The sequence below is a fragment of the Oryzias melastigma genome, linkage group LG16 (assembly GCF_002922805.2).
Source record: "Oryzias melastigma strain HK-1 linkage group LG16, ASM292280v2, whole genome shotgun sequence".
Taxonomy (NCBI): Eukaryota; Metazoa; Chordata; class Actinopteri; order Beloniformes; family Adrianichthyidae; genus Oryzias; species Oryzias melastigma.
In genome coordinates, this window is record NC_050527.1 from 13,688,461 (window position 1) to 13,704,781 (window position 16,321).

The window sequence follows — 16,321 nt, forward strand, 5'->3', positions numbered from 1 at the left end:
GTCCAGTTATTCTTTAATATTGTTTAGCATCACTTTCTAAATGGAGGATTTCGTTTTTAAACTCAAGAATTTGTTTAGACTCGTCGCTGGTAGTGATCTCCATTGAGACAGAAAGACTTAATACTGAAGAAACAAAAGGAAGACTTCTACAAACAGGCTATGGGATAGCCGCTATCCACATGTGTTTCTTAGGAAGGAAAAGCGCACAAACGTCATTCATAAGTAAAAGTAAGTCAATAACTACAATTTTGGTGATTTTTTTTATACTACAGTTTGTAAACAAAAAACAAAAAAAATGTTGAAATGAAATTTTAAACAACACACTTCATCTGTTGTCTGTCAAATGGTAAATAAGCTGCTCTGGCACTGTTGCCAGATAGTGTCAGAGCTTTCCAGCCATTTGTAAAGTTTGTAAATTTTTAAATCAGACTGATGACATCAGTGCCTCACTAGCACATCAGTGCCTCTCTAGCCCTGAACCTCATTGCAAGTCACTGCTTTAGAATAAAAAAACATTTTCCGGGGAAGATTTATAAACTTGTTTAAAAAACAGCATACGCAAATTAAGCCTCCGATCTCCATGTTCTCCACAGAATCTTCCTCTTTATGTTTCAAAAGCATCACTGGTGAATCGCTGCTACTGGTAGAGGAAGACCAAGGCTTTGAGTAGCTATGGCATGATTTGACCATCGGGTGCAGCAGTCTTGCAGCAGCGCAATTTGAGAATTTCAACAATTTATTGGCAGAACCCCCTGAAAGGGGAAGTGTAAGAGGGAAAATCTGGTTGAACATATCACTAGTATTTTCAGTTATATAGCATTTTGTGATCTCCTCCCTCAAATCATTTGTGTGTACTGGAATTGTGCTCTCAAAGAAAACACAGAAGTAATCTGACAGCGACCTAAATCACATACACTAATCTTGGAAATGCCCAGACCTCTGGAAATCAGTGGATCAAGAATATGCCCATTGTTGTGTGGGGGTTCTGATACATGTTGAGTTACCAAAATAAGCCACAGTGTTATCCAGGTCCTTAGTCCCTTTGTTCTGAGGCTTGTCAACATGGACCTTGAAATGTTCAACAATAATTATACAGGTAAAATCAACCCAGATCATGGACAGCAGTTCACTAAACTCATGCTTAAATTCCGTACAGCATCTGGGGTTGTTACATATTTATAAGTATGGTTTTGGATGAGGCCTTTGGCTGTAGGTCCACATATTCAAAACATGGAAAGTTTCCAAGAAATAGCTTCTTACACTGAAATAGCTGCAGCCCCCGCACCCTTCTGCTAGTTCTTTCCTCATTGATAATATCATAGTTGGGAGGGGATGACATAATGAGGTCAGCAAAACTTTTTTCATTTAACCAGGTTTCAGTTAAAGACAAAATCAAGGTTATCCTCAGTAATAAAATTATTAATTAAAATGTCTTCCCTGCTAGAGTCCTGACATTTTAAAAATGCCAATTAAGAGACCAAGGAGGAATAATAGTGTCATTTACCTTATTTATTTATTTATTTAAATCGGCAAAGAAGGAAGCACAGACAGAAACAGTTCCTCTGTTTGTATAACCTAAGAAAATCTCAAAAACAATGCAAAAAAAATCCTTTATTTTGCCTTTTTCTTCAGCTTGTTTTAAACATGTCATTTTTTGCTTCTCTGTGCTGATGCAAGGATGACTTGGGCTGAATCCAGATTGCTTCCTTACCCCTAAATGTATATTTCCAAGCAGAGAGATATGGAAAAAAATATTGTCGTCAAATTCAGACGTTATTAATGCTTGATGACGTCAACAATAGGCGCCGGTCAACTACGATAGCGAGTAGCTGACAGTGCTCTGAAAATATATAACATTGTTTTTATAGCTTAAACAAAAGTCATGCAAAAACCAAAATTCAATACTCACATGGAAGAGTAAGTATTAAACTTCTGCAAACTTCTGTGCCTCAGAACACACTGATGTGAAGACATTAATTTCTCCTCTGCGCCACAAGCAAGCAGATTGTCCTACTGGTGGAGGGATAGCCAGCCCTAAATCGCTACGACTCCTTAAAAAAACCCTTTCGGACACTGTTAAAACTTCCAATGCCACTACAATTGGAGCAATAGGGAAGAGGCAGAGGAGTAGCGAAGCAATTCGGATTCGGCCTTGGTGATTTGAATCAGGAGTGTTCTGTAAACAATGTAGGGTGGAGGGAGCTGAGAGCACTTAGATCTGCTGAAGATACTGTAGTGTTGCAAGATCCAAAATACGTTGAAAGAAAATTACAACATAAAACTAACAGGAGTTGTTGATGAAGACAAACCAAGAAGTTCAAGTTCAGGGAATTTGGTTGACTAAATATTAGAAAGTGTCTATGACTACACCCGTGGAGGTGACTGGGAAGAAGTGAGTGAAAACCCGCACAGCATGCAAGGAGGAAGGGTTCAAAAGGGCGAGTTCTAACAAATCAAAACAGGAAGTATTCTGTATGACAAGAGAAGATGGAGCTCAAAATGCAAGAAAATATCCAAAAGCATGTCACTGAAACTAAAAAATGAAGAATATAGGATAAAGTAAAAAACAAAAGACATTGGTTGATATGAAGCTGTGTGTGCTCCAAAAATTGTTTATCATTCAAAAGTTTACTGCTTTGGTTTTTTAAAATATTTCTAAAAGCATAAAACAATAAACTTTTATGCCCTTATAGTAGTCAGGGCTATTGTTTTCTATAGGATTTTAGCTGTTGACTGTTATAAACCAAACAGAAAAGATTTGAACACGAGAAGTTCAAAAAATTAAGCTTTTATTTAATTTACAAATTGACTTAAGGGTTACACACACAATAACTGAATAAAAAGTGAGGAATAACACCTTTATACACTTCTAAACCTTTTCTCACTTTCAGAATGAATTTTTCTGTAGTTATGGCAAATACTCAGAACTTTTCTTATCTTGTCAGCCTTAACCACATTCTTGCATTCATCTAGTCTCCACCGATGTGCATACGCACACCTACACAAGCTTTGTGATTCTTTAGTTTAAAAAAAATTCTTCAGCAAACATGGTGACTCATGCACATTCAATGCCTATCCACAATCAAACACCTTTACCACACACGAATTTAATAGGTGGACCTAACACCTGTGTTGGATGTCTCATTCTCTGTGGTGTCTCTGTGGCTCAAAGACCTTCTGCTCTTATGACAGAAGTGTTTCTTTAAAGCATTGCCCAGCGACTTCCTGAACTTCTCCCCCATAAATGCGTAGATGATTGGATTTAAACAGCAGTGAGAAAGCGCAATGGTCTCAGTGACGTGCATGGCTCTGCTGATGTTGTTTGAGACCTCACAGTCATCCAGGATCTCAAGTTGCTCTAGTGTCTGCAGGAAAACCAAAATGTTGTAGGGAACCCAGCACGCTATGAACACACACACCACTGTGAAGATCAGCTTTACCACCTTGTCTTTTTTTGAGTTCCTGGATTTGGACAGAACCAGAAGGATCTTCACATAGCAAAAAATCATGATTGGGAGGCACAAGAAAATGCCCACTGTGTTTTCGCTGAAGTTTCGCAGCTTTTTCCAGAACTCTATTGTTTCCTCTGGGTACACTGGATGGCATTCAAAAGTCTCAGAATCTTCTGTTTCCAAGGAGGCAAATGCTACTTGAGGGACCGCCAAGATCACGGATACAGTCCAGATGACAACACTCGCTATGATTCCGTAACGAAGTGCCCGGGCTCGCATGGCTGCCACAGCATGGACGATGGCCAGGTAACGGTCCACACTCATCAGGGTCACAAAGAAAGTTCCACCGTAGAATCCTAGCTGCATAGATAGGAAGATCAATTAGACAGGTCTGTGTTACTAAAGAGCCGGACAGCAGTAAATTGTACATTAAAGTCCTATTCTGATCATCTTTTGATCTGTTTTTAAGACTTTTAATTACGAAAAAAAAAAAATCTGTGTTGTTTCAGCAGAGCAGCATTTTGTAAGCCTACCCAGATTTCCCATCATCCCTCTGTTTACTTTCACTTCCACAAGCCTACAGCCCCTAACAACCCCAACATTACTGGTTCAAGAAAAAGGTCGAGCAATATTAGACTTATTTGAGCCAGATGCCAGCTTGGATGAAGAAAACAAAGACATGTGAATCTGTCTGCAAGTGGAGCAGGGAGCTTGTGGCTTGCCATAGTAGCATCTATTAATTTGGATGAGGCCCTTGGCTGTAGGTCCACATATTCAAAACACATGTTTTACTTCTGCTCCTGATTCAACACGATTGGAATTCAGATATACTCAGAAATCCAATTTTGAGCTTAATTTACTCAAATGGCCTCAAAACTGCACAATAACATCTTAAAAGCATGATTTTCATCATATAAATTAGTTTTAAAAGCCAACCTGATAGATTCCTGTAACCACTTTGCACAATGCAACACTCTGGGATTTGAGAATCCAGAGGGGCAGAGACACGGCTAGTAGAAGGTCAGACATAACCAGATTGAGGAGTAACACATCCGTCATCATCCTCAGCTTTATGTGCTGAATGAGAACCCACAGAACTGTGCAGTTGGCTGTGAAATCAATTCAAATAATCAGTTAGCATTTTGAGAAATGATTGTAGTTTGACCAGAAGAACTAAAAACTTTCAATCAAAATCACCACAACTTTTACTTACCAAGCAAACCAAAGCCAAACATCATGCAGTAAAGAACTAAAAAGAACTTTGATCCATCTTGGACGTCTGAACTGGAATTGTCACAGTTGCTCGTATAGTCATACATGGGCGTTGTTTCTGTTGATGCTTCTGTCATCTTCAATCTGCTTCGTAAGACAGAACAGAAGTTTTAGTCAGTATTTCTGGGAAGCCACAGAGAAACTAATATTTTGAGAGCAAAGAACATAAAGAGTTTTTAACTGAATCTTATACAAAAACAAAAGTTTCATCTTTAATCCCTTGACAATTTAATTTTTTTTCCAGCTTTAAAATAAAAAAATCACTTGATTTTACATTTAGATGATTTTAGAGTTAGTGGTTTGTTGCATATTTGCAACAACAAGTGTTAAAACTCTTGAAATCTCTCTCTCTCTTTTTTTATGCAAGTAACCAAGTCAGGGCCAAACCAAACGTTTGAGGAAAATAACACAAATTCATTTTAGTAAAAAAATAAATCAAGTTTTGCTAGAAAAAAAAGCTAAAAAGGGCAGATTTTTAAAAATTCATTCATCACAAATACATTCAAAAATAGTTTGAAATCTAAAACTTCCCCTTTCAACTAATTCAGATTTTACTCCAAAAAAACTGCACTTCTCAAGGAAAATATTTCCTACTTTTAAACCACTGAGCAAAAGCTGTGTGACACTATGATAAATTGACAACCATTAAAATCTTTTTGAATCCAACAGTTGCGCTCCTTTTTTTTTAAATCACTGATCGAGTTGCTCTCAATCTTGGCTAAACATTTAATTCAAATCATTAAGCTACAACTGCAGTGTAAGTAAAACATACAACATTTGAAACTAGTCTGATTTACAGACCTACATTTTGTCTGCATCTATACACTTTATTCTAAAAGCACATAAATAACCTTAAATGCTACTTACAAGTATCAAGAAGAACTAGAAAGGATGGAAGCTCGTCATGATTCTCCTCTTTACTGAACCCCGAGTTCCTCTGTCTAAAGTCAGTGAACATTCAACACTGAAAAGAGCCAAATATTCAAAGAATGAAACTTTGAGGGGGCTTTAAATTATTACTGGACTTTCCTGCCCTTTAAGCTCAATCGCTCATCTGCATTCCCCACTGAGTGAGTCATCTCTAGAGGGCCTAGACAAGATTTCTGTAATTGGCTAAAGCAGTCATCCCCGCCAGTGTCAGCACACCTAGAGTGAAGTCTCTTGTGTTCATGTTTAAAAATATCAAACTGTGCTTATCACAGTCACATTTATGGGATTCTCTTAACCACATGCAGACTCAGAGACTTTCTTTCACTATCATTTAAACAGAACTACCTTTGACACCAATGCCGACCCCTACTTCCTGTGGCTGACATGTTCACAGCCACAACCAAAATCCTCTACTACACACAGTACTTGGAGCTGTTGGTGGTGGGGGTGGGGGCAAGAGTCAGTTCTAGTAAATGACAATCAGTCTAACATCTCTAAACTAGATAAAGCATAAAAAGTCTGGAACCTTAAAACTTACCACTGCCTTTTCCAAAGTCGCTGCTCTTCTCTGTGAATGCTCCTGTGTGGCTCGTCGTGGTTACATTGTCATCCTGTCAAGCTGCAAGGCAGTTTTTCTGTGTCAAATCCTGCAACACCGTTCATTTCTTGTTAGATGGGGCCTGGGCTTTGTTGCTTCCTTGAGATTGTGTTAAACCTGCAGTGAGGTGTCAATGTGGTTTTCTCAGAAATCTCCCCGTGCCCTTTATGGCACAAGGCACAAAGAAATGAGTAGGAGAAAAAAGTGCTGTAGTAGACTTTGCTGTTGCTCTTCTTTTGTGAATACTTTTTTCCATGTTTGAACAGGAAGTTTCTTAACTTATTCTGCTTATCGTTCCATCCATTTTATATGAAGTGTATTGAGCGATTAAGGAAAATTGGGTTTAAGAAAAATTCCAACTTCTCTGTCTCTTGAGAGCTTGCCTCTAACTTTCACAAGATCTAAGTTTTTGTGTGTTTTTAACATCATATCAGCATCTCTCGAAGGTGTCTTGGAAACAGAAGAAAAATAAAATATGATCACAAGAATAAATAAAACTTTTCTTGCATTTTTGACTTACATTTGAGCAGGTAGAAAACTTTCAGGCGCAACCAAATTTTTTATCTTTGTTTTGATGTATTGCCCAGTTCCTCCCAACATCACTAGAGGAACTGCGCTTTGGGGTTAAAATAGTACTGCGGTGAAGTTACATCACCCTTACCTGCCTGACACACAAGAGCAGCTGATTGAACACTTTTTAAAAAATTAAAAATTAAATTTCACTATGTGCATTGATCCCAAATATGCATTTGCTCTGTCTTCTTCATTACTTTTTAAAACCAAAGTGCATAGTTTTAGTAAAAATAATTACTTAAGAAACTTAAAAATAATATTTTAGCAAAATAATATTTTGGAATAATTTTTTAAGATTGAGTTTTATCAGGAACTGACTCATTAAGTTTTAAAGACCCACTTCTGTGAAAATATTTTTGGTGTTTTATACATGTTTTTGTAGCATTTTTCTTGTGATGGAGGACATACATAAAGAAAATTAAGATTCTAATTTTCTTGGTTAAAATTGCTGTGAATCAGGAGCTTGAAAGATGCAGTTTGAAAATGATGGTATATGTGACACAGAAACTGCTACAGCAAGCCACAAGCTCCTTTCTCTGCTCCGTTTTGATGCATACATCTGTAGACAACTAGATTCACATACGTCTTAATTTTCCTCATCTGATCTGGTATTTGGCTCAAAACTGTATGGTTGGATAGCGCAACTATATCACACAGATTTTTTTATTTTGGATTAAGAGGAATAATCATAATTAAAAACCACTGGGGACACTTTTCACAATAGATCAAAGGATGAGTAAGTCACTCTTGTCAGACAAAGACTTGCACCTTCCCAATGATCCTGTTTTTCTTAAGTTTTCCTTCTTTTCCCAGCAGTAAATCTATTGCACTAAAGTAAAAGAAAAAAAGCATCTGACACCAATCAGTCTTCACAAAAAAAGAAATATATTTGGCATCATGACAGTCAACACAACATTTTAAACGACCATACTATAATTTTCTTAATTCTTTCAGCGTAAACTTTATCTACATATAAGATCATATTTAGAACACTGAAAAGCAAATTATTTATGAAAAATAAGTTACATTTGTGAACTCTTTTCATACCCGGAAGTAGAACTTATTGATCTCTGAAGGCCCACCTTTTGGGTGCCACCTATTTCACGACAACATAACCAGATGAACATTTCAGGATTTATTGAAATGATGAGAACATTATTCTAAATAGGGGCTGCTGTTAAGAAGTTTTTAGAGGATTACTCAGAAATCTGTCAATGGATCAAAATATCACTTTGGGGTTCTTTATAGAGAGGAATGAACAGAATAATACACTTAAAAGATCAAAAAGTGTATTTTTCATGGTATGACCCCTTTAAAAACAAAGTTGGGGCTGTGCGTAACTATCACAGACACCCTGACATAGGATAGATATTTAGGAGATGACAATACACACCTACACTTTTCAAATAATGTCAAGGAAAAACTTCATGAGATCAGATAATACTTTTATTTATTTATTATTGAACATGAAAAAAAAACAGCACAAATCATTTTATAAAAAAAGCAAGGAAATAAGACACTTAATTGATTGTACAGGATATAGTCACAGATTGTGTCAACACAATGAATAAACAGGTGTTTCAGGTTAAGAAATAGCAAAACAAGAACAAAATGACCTAATGAAATATAACCCACTATTCATTTGTTTAAACATAAATTCATCTTTTTTTTATACATGTATAATATAATTACTAATACATGTTTTTAGCTTGTTAAAATGTTAAAAGCCATTTTATTGTGGCTGTAAATGAGCTGTTCTATCAAGACATCTCTTACGTATATGACAACTTTTATATGGAGCCCCTAAAGGGACATCAAAGATTAAAAAAGGAAGTTAAAAAAATGTTTCTGGTTACTAATTGGTGCATACCAGATACTATCTATTACATGCCAGATACCAACTGGTGTGCACTAGATAGTGACTGTTTTTTTTTTTTTTAACTTAGATTTCTTCTTTTTTTTATGTCTCTTTAGGGTCTCTGTACTTTCAGTCTGTTTACATTTTTGAAAAACATTTGTACCTAATAATGTAACATCATTAGTACTTTTTCATTATAAGTTTCATTTGAAATTTAACAGAAAGAAGATTTTAGAGATGAAAATAAAATATGATAAACAAGAATGACTTACTTGTCTTATATGATGCTGTAAGTATGTGTCATTGTGGTGGCAAGATATCAGTTTACATTTTGTGCAATTGCTAAATTGTATTTATAAAAAAAAAATAAAAAAAATAGTGACTAATCCAGAAATGAGTGAAGAAATGGCTGAAAATTGATACCATCTTACTTACATATAACTTCTCCTAACATTTGCCGTAAAGCTGAAACTCTCTGACAGTAGTTTGTTTTTTCGTTTGAATTTCTTGTCCTTGTTTCAAATTTCATCTGCTGTTAAGCTTTCATCAAATATACACAAATGATCGAACAAAATATACACGATATTACCAAAAGTATTGGCTCACCCATCCAAATGATCAGAATCAGGTTTCTTAATCACTTGGTCTCGCCGCAGGTGCATCAAATCAAATACCCAGGCTTGCAGACTGTTTCTGCAAACATTTGTGAAAGAATTGGGCACTTTCAGGGAAGTCCAGCATGGAATTGTCATTGGATACCACCTCAGCAATAAATCCTGCCATGGAAATGTCCTCACTCCTAATATTCCACAGTCAACAGCAACTCAGCCACCAAGTAACCGAGCATGTAAACTGATGGAGTGGTGTCACCAGATGCTGAAGTGCATAGTTTTCTTTCTGCTCCGTCAGTTGCTACAGAGCTCCAAACTTCATGTGACTTTTAGATTATCCCAAGTACAGTTCAGAGAGAGCTTCATAGATTGAGTTTCCATGGTCCAGGAGCTACATCCATGCAACACATCACATAGTGCAATGCAAAGCGTTGGTGCGGTGATGTAAAGCACACTGCCACTGGAGCAGTGGAGATGCCTTCTCGAGACTGATGAATCACACTTTTCCATCTGGCAATCTGATGGGCGAGTCTGGGTTTGGAGGTTACCAGAAGAACGGTACATTTCAGACTGCATTGTGCCGATTGAAATTTGTTGGAGGAGGAATGATGGTGTGAGCTTGTTTTTAGGAGTTGGGTTTGGCCCTTTAGTTCCAGTGAAAGTAACTTCTAATGCTTCAGGATACCAAAACATTTTGGACAATTCCATGATCCCAAACCTTGTGGGAACAGTTTGGAGCGGCTCCTCTTCTTCTTCCAACATGACTGTGCACCAGTGCATAAAGCAAGGTCCATAGAGACATGGATGACAGAGTCTGGTGTAGATGAACTGGACTGGCCCAACCTGAACAGGATGATTTAGAGTGGAGACTGAAAGCCAGGCCTTCTCCACCAACATCAGGTCATGACCTCAGCAAAGCGCTTTTGGAAAAAAAAAAAAGTTGAAAATTCCTATAAACACGCTCCTCAACCTTGTGGACAGCCTTCCCAGAAGAGTTGAAGCTGTCATAGCTGCAAAAGGTGGAACCACATCATAATGAACTTTATGTGATCGGAATGGGATGGCACTTCAGTTCACATGTGGGTCAAGGCAGGTGAGAAAATACTTTTGGTAATATAGTGTAGATCAAAATAAGGGATATTTAATTATTTCAGTTCAATTTTTCACATGGTGGTGACCATAAATCCAGAGGACCTGGACACAACTGAGCTCCTCCTGGATGAACTATCTGACAGATCTCCGACTGAAATCGGCAGCCACTTCTTTAACATTTGGAGGGTTCGTCTCATAAATTTCTGTCCCACGAAGGCGTATATAATGGGGTTCAGGCAGCAGTGAGTGTAAGCAAAAGCTTCTGTCACCGACACTGCCAGTCTCAGATTTCTGTCTCCATTGCATGTTAAAATAATTATATTTTGTAAATGCAAATAATTCAAGAAAAAGGAAATGTTGTATGGAGCCCAGAACAAGAAGAAGACTGCCACTATAGAGAGGATCAGTTTTACGATGCGATGCCTCTTTGCAGTCTTCATCTTCACCAGTACGGGAATGATCCTCGAGTAGGAAACTACCATCACCAACAAGGGAAGAATGAGACCTAGTACGTTTGTCGCAAATAGGTCATAATGATGCCAATGCTCATTTTCGGGGAGGAACAGACATTCGTCTTCGGACTCTGCTAAGATGAAAGACGGCAGAGAAACACACAGGCTCAAAATCCAGGTTATTATGGTCAGAGCGATGGTTAGCCTCATTGTACGGTATTGTGCCACTTTGTGACCGTGCACGATAACGATGTAGCGGTCGAGCGTCATGATAACCATGAAGAAGATGCTGCTGAAGAAGCCTGTACGGTGTAAGCCTGACAGGACATGGCACATAAAGTTTCCAAAGGTCCAGTAGCCTTTCACTAAGAAGTGTGAGTAAAAAGGCAGCGTGATCACGAAGACGAGGTCGGACACAGCCAGGTTGAAGAGACATATGTCGGTCAGGTTGCTCTGCTTCCAGTGCTTCACCAGGACACAAACCACAAGGCCATTACCTTCAGAAAGCAGAGAAACACATCGTCTTGAGTTATATACAATTTTATACTGTCACAAATTTTTACCCATATTGACAAAAAAAAATGTCTAAAAAAACAGAATAGAAGCTATTCAAATACCAGGTTAACCAGTACTTCTACAGGTGCTGTTCACACACTTACCAAGGAGACCCAGAACAAACACCAAGCTGTACAGAGTGACCAGAATCCCTGTGTTTGCAACCTTCACTTCCTCATAGTCACATGGAGGAATACCCCCCCAGGGTATAGTTGTGATGTTGAACATAAGGGTACAGTTTTCTGAAAAGAAAAGTTGTCATTTTTTATATCTTTAAGCAGTTCAGACAAATTAATTCCAAAAAGTTAAGCACAAAGCAGGTCAGAAAGGTGAACTACTTTTGAGAAACACTGACAAATATACTTTCATAAGATGTTTTTTGGCATTTATAGACTTCAAGCAGTCTACTTACAGAAAGAATTTCCACTGTAAACAAGACATTTTAGACATCAAACAAAATAAAAAATGTATACAGGGAAACTATCAGTCAAAAAGACAAACACTGTAAATGGGGGATGCCCTCTTACACCTTCTGATTTTTTTGTTTTTTTTTAGAAACACTTGAAGTTACCTAATTTGTTGGTTGACTTGTGTTTTTGTCATCCTTGAAGCATTTTCATATATATATATATATATATATATATATATATATATATATATATATATATATATATATATATATATATATTAATGTACTCTTTACACACTGTCAGAGAAAGTTAAACTAACCACATTTTCAAAGACTTTGAAGTTTAGTTTGTGTAACATTGACTTTAATACATAATCAGAGTTAATATGAGTCATTTGAGGTTGTAGTCTAATAATGCTGTCAGGTCATCATACAGGTGTTGCTAAAATTTGTGGGTTTCTGACAGACTTTTACATTTAGCACATGACAGCTGTATTCTCTGTGTTGATTTATTTCAAGTTAACATCTGACTGACTCTTTTTCTTCTTTAAATGAATATTGTATTAAGTTGTTTAACAATAAAAATAAAATATAGTTTGATGACAAATTTTGAATATTTTTAAAGTAAAAGATTTAACAACTTAATGCATATAAATGTTGTACCTATAAGAAACATATTGATAACTACTTTTAATTTATTGAAATGTGTATTTAGGTCATGCCAGTTGTTAAAATCATACAATCTTAGAAATAGTCAAAAAGACTGAAGGGCAGGCTTAAGATGGGATAAAAAAGCACCTGCTGAGATGTTGTCACCTGCCATGGTTGATCTTCTTCAGAGATGTAGAGTCCCACTTTGCTAACTCAGTCCGTATGGATGTCAACCTTTCAGTTGTGCAGTGATGAAGTAGCTGGCAATGTCAAGCCCTCATTTAACTGGCAGAGCAAGAAAAGGCAATTCTTTTTGAAGAAAAAAAAAAAAGAAAGGTAAAGGGGGAGAAAAAGACAGATCCTTATCAGGAACCCACTCAGTTCACATTTCAGGCTTGGTTGACTGAATTCACCAACAAATCAAATAGTAATCTAGGACAATGAACTGCAAAGCAAAAGTGAAAAAAACCCCAGCATAAAATGGTTAAGAAAAAGTAACATTTTTGAACCAAGTACCAAGATTTATTAGATGGCACTTTTGCTTGCATTTTTATATGTTTGTTTTTAAAACTTTTATTTAGAAAATAAAAATATATTATTTTTAAGATAAATAAAAATATAAAAAATGAATAAAGAAAACTGCTGTAACTTAAAGACAAATATTACAAATTTAAAATGTGATCCTTCTGGGTGTAAAACAGATTTTTTTTAGGGAACTAATACCAGTTTTTGTTGAATTTCTATTTAGTCAAGTTGGCAAAATAGCACAAATGATCTTTTTACATCACATTCTCATCATTTTTGTTCAAGTCCAGGTTTGCAGAATTTTTGTGTTGCATTGGTGACCCCTTGTGGTTGAAAGTTGTTCTTGGTCACAAAATAACTTTGTAACATATTTTACTTTTTTGTGTTCTGTAGCACTATCAAGGTGCATGTGACACATTTGTTCTTGACTTCACTCCATTGTGTTCACCTGAAATAAGCAGTATTTTGCTTTTAAGCTTGTAGTTGTGACGTTTGTGCCCTCGCTCTTCAGCTGATTCTTGATGTGTTTTTGTTTACTTTGTTGACGGACTGTTCTGCATCTTCCAGAGCTCAAAAGTCCCTTAAAACATTTAATTTAAATAATTTACAACATTTTCAATCACATTTGCATGCATTTGTGTTCTTAGCTGTTCTGATTGTGTTCGTTCCATCTCAAAGTTCCCCCTTATGTATGATGTTGTTATTCAAGTGCACATGTGGTACCTTTATTCATTAGAAAAAGATGCGAATTTTCTTTTAAAATTTGTTGTCACGTGTTCATAGATTTAGAAATTTCACAACAGTTCTTCCAAGTATTATCAGAAGCTTTCTTCTTTTTTTCCTAGAATTAAGTTTTTGTTTTGAGTTTTTCCTCTCTGAGAATGTTGGTCTAAGGGCAGAGACAACCAATTTAGCTTAGTCTGTTTAGCTTAGTTTAGCAACCAGCATTTGTTTATACTTCATGACAGACTTTCTGCTTTTGTACAATTACCATAAAGCCCAATGAGAAAACTGCTTTGTGATATTGGGCTATATAAATAAAATTGAATTGAAAGCACATTGAATTTTAAAAAGCACCATGGAAGCATAGCTAGCAAGATAAAACTTTAGTAAATAACTGTAAACTAATACATGTCTAGAACAGAGCAGCTGACTTCTTCCTTCACACTTGCAAAATGATGGTGTGAGATAAGATGAATACAAACTGCCATTTCCGCTTTTTAAAGGAAGTCTAGCATAACTTCAAGCATGACAGCTGTCCAAGCATTAGTGTGACATGCCAATATCTATAGGTGTACTTTTAAAGACTATAAACACACAAAGAAATCACATAAAACTGATAACAGATTCTATTTAAAATAGTGTTTCTGAACAGAAAAGATATAAAAACGTTTAAATATATCTGAATCTGTTTCTGCAAGGCCAAGCCTAAGCATCATTTAGGTATTTTAATCAGTCCATTAGCTCATGGACTAGAAATTAAGCCATGGTAGAGCTAAACATGGTGTACAGAGTGTAATTAAGGAAAATGTGTTCTAGATTTTCGGGGGAAATGAACTCTGGTTAACTTCACAGGAACCAATGTGCCCAGTCTGATTACACGCTAGGCCACACAAATGCAAAAACGCACCTATGTTGATGATACAGAGATATATTTTGTAATAACAATGATTTCACTACAATCTGTAAAATGACCATTACAAGCCATTCAATGTTCACTAGAAACATATCTGACCAAATAGAAGGAAATTGTTATAGAACAGGCCCTAAATTTGCCATAACAACTTCTCAGGTTTTGATTTTTATGAGTTTGTTGTTGAAATCTAACAATGGTCTTTGGAAGTTTTGCTGTTGGACTTATACAATTATTTTGAACATTTTTAGGGGTCTATTTGCAAACATTTGCTACATTTATCAAGTATCTTGCCTGAGGCACAACAAAGTTGTCAAATACTTTAAATAGAAAAGAAGCTGTGGAATGAAGGTAGATCAGTCAACTTCTAATTGCAATATTGCAAGTTCGGCTCATGTTTTGTCTGCCTATGTCAAAGTGTCCTTGGACAAGAAACAACCCTACATCGTTCCAAGAAGCTTGGCTAACCCTTCATAGCAGCTCTGGCACGACAGGTATACAAATATGTGCATGTGTGTTTAAATGATTGAAGGGATGAGAGTGTTTTCATCCTTGGAAGAAGGATTTTCCATCAAAATTTACATTTTCTGGCAGACTTCCTACATTCTAAAGCATTTGAAGTTCCTAATTCTCTTTTTGTCGAGCATGGGTGACCAAGTGTGCAATGCTCCCTATATATATGTATTTAATGTTTTTGTTTTAAGAGCTAGTATTGATATTAAAATCCTTCCTGTCTTTTTTCCCCTCCAAAGTAATGTAGATTCTGTACATGTACGCCCCAGCTTTGCTGAAGTTTATTTAAAACAGTGTCCAGTTCTGCAAAAGTGATACATTGCTGTAAACGCACAAAATTATTTCCTTGTTTGGTGCACTCTGACACCCTAAGTCTGCTGAGCTTTCAGTCCGTGCAGCAGTGTATCCACCACAGACTGAGCTTCTTCATCTGGACATAAAACATAATGCAAAAGAGTAAATGAGTGTTTAGTTAACAACCAATTGTGCACGTTTTTCCTCCTAAAAAATGAGAGAGGTCAGTCATTTTTATAAAACTCTGAGACAGAATAGAGGGAAATAATGCAGGAAATCAAATAGGATTTTTAGTAAAATTATTGATCAATAACAATATATTTGGATGATCCACAAGAGGATTGCGCAAATTTCATTTGGCCAGAGGAAACCAAAATAAAGTTATTTGGTTGTTGAAAAAAAAAAATCAGATTTAGAGGAGATAGAATGCTAACCCCACACTAACGGTGATGCATGGGGGTGGACATGCCATGATTTAGGTTTTTTTTTTTTTTTCTTCAAATCATTGTGAGATTATGAATAAAAACCTCCTTCATTGTGATTGAAGCATAAAATCCTAAATGTGTCTAGGTCAGGGGTCAGCAACCCAAAGTGCTGAAAGAGCCACTTTGGACCAATACAATAAAAAGCAAATGTGTCTGGAGCCGCACAAACTGAAACGGCTTATAAAAGTCTTACACTGTAAGTATCACATGGAGAATGTGTCGAATAAACGATTATTCAAACGATTATTTCTCCTGCTGCGTATCCTTGTGTCATATAAGCTTCATTTTTGGACTCATGACAAGTTGGTGAGACATTGCAGCGTCATACTTTCTGACAAAAGCTGAATAGCCTCATAATGAACATTTGAGCTTTTATTTTGACATCCCTCAATGACACAACGAGAGGGGGTCCTGATCA

General features: G+C 36.5%; 2 protein-coding genes across 4 annotated transcripts; both read right to left on the reverse strand.

Moving 5' to 3' along the window:
- Nucleotides 1–2,792: 2,792 nt before the first annotated feature.
- On the reverse strand, nucleotides 2,793–6,391 carry si:cabz01093077.1 (C-C chemokine receptor type 4). 3 transcript variants are annotated; one of them, XM_036215718.1, is made up of 4 exons: nucleotides 6,193–6,391; nucleotides 4,666–4,808; nucleotides 4,389–4,561; nucleotides 2,793–3,812 (listed from the first exon to the last, which is right to left on the reverse strand). In XM_036215718.1, the coding sequence occupies exons 2-4, from the start codon at nucleotides 4,799–4,801 to the stop codon at nucleotides 3,108–3,110; spliced, it is 1,014 nt and encodes a 337-aa protein (XP_036071611.1). In that variant the 5' UTR covers nucleotides 4,802–4,808; nucleotides 6,193–6,391; the 3' UTR covers nucleotides 2,793–3,107. The 3 variants fall into 3 exon arrangements, with proteins under 3 accessions (XP_036071611.1, XP_036071609.1, XP_036071610.1); XM_036215716.1 differs by lacking the exon at nucleotides 6,193–6,391 and adding an exon at nucleotides 5,592–5,979; XM_036215717.1 differs by lacking the exon at nucleotides 6,193–6,391 and adding an exon at nucleotides 5,592–5,979 and having other exon boundaries at nucleotides 4,666–4,811.
- Nucleotides 6,392–8,925: 2,534 nt separating this feature from the next.
- On the reverse strand, nucleotides 8,926–12,979 carry LOC112143826 (probable C-C chemokine receptor type 3). Its single transcript, XM_024268035.2, has 3 exons — nucleotides 12,601–12,979; nucleotides 11,498–11,635; nucleotides 8,926–11,335 (listed from the first exon to the last, which is right to left on the reverse strand). Exons 1-3 carry the CDS (start codon nucleotides 12,623–12,625, stop codon nucleotides 10,458–10,460), a joined length of 1,041 nt encoding a protein of 346 aa, XP_024123803.1. The 5' UTR covers nucleotides 12,626–12,979; the 3' UTR covers nucleotides 8,926–10,457.
- Between the last annotated feature and the right edge of the window lie 3,342 nt (nucleotides 12,980–16,321).

Excerpts from the sequence above, each read along its gene's own strand:
- si:cabz01093077.1 (XM_036215718.1), bottom strand. The coding sequence starts at position 4,801 with ATGACAGAAGCATCAACAGAAACAACGCCCATGTATGACTATACGAGC. Across the intron at positions 4,562-4,665 it reads GTTTGGCTTTGGTTTGCTTG|CCAACTGCACAGTTCTGTGG; the intron begins GTAAGTAAAAGT and ends TTGATTTCACAG. Across the intron at positions 3,813-4,388 it reads TGGTTACAGGAATCTATCAG|CTAGGATTCTACGGTGGAAC; the intron begins GTTGGCTTTTAA and ends CTATCTATGCAG.
- LOC112143826 (XM_024268035.2), bottom strand. The coding sequence starts at position 12,625 with ATGGCAGGTGACAACATCTCAGCAG. Across the intron at positions 11,636-12,600 it reads AGGTGACAACATCTCAGCAG|AAAACTGTACCCTTATGTTC; the intron begins GTGCTTTTTTAT and ends TTTTCTTTTCAG. Across the intron at positions 11,336-11,497 it reads GTTTGTTCTGGGTCTCCTTG|GTAATGGCCTTGTGGTTTGT; the intron begins GTAAGTGTGTGA and ends TGCTTTCTGAAG.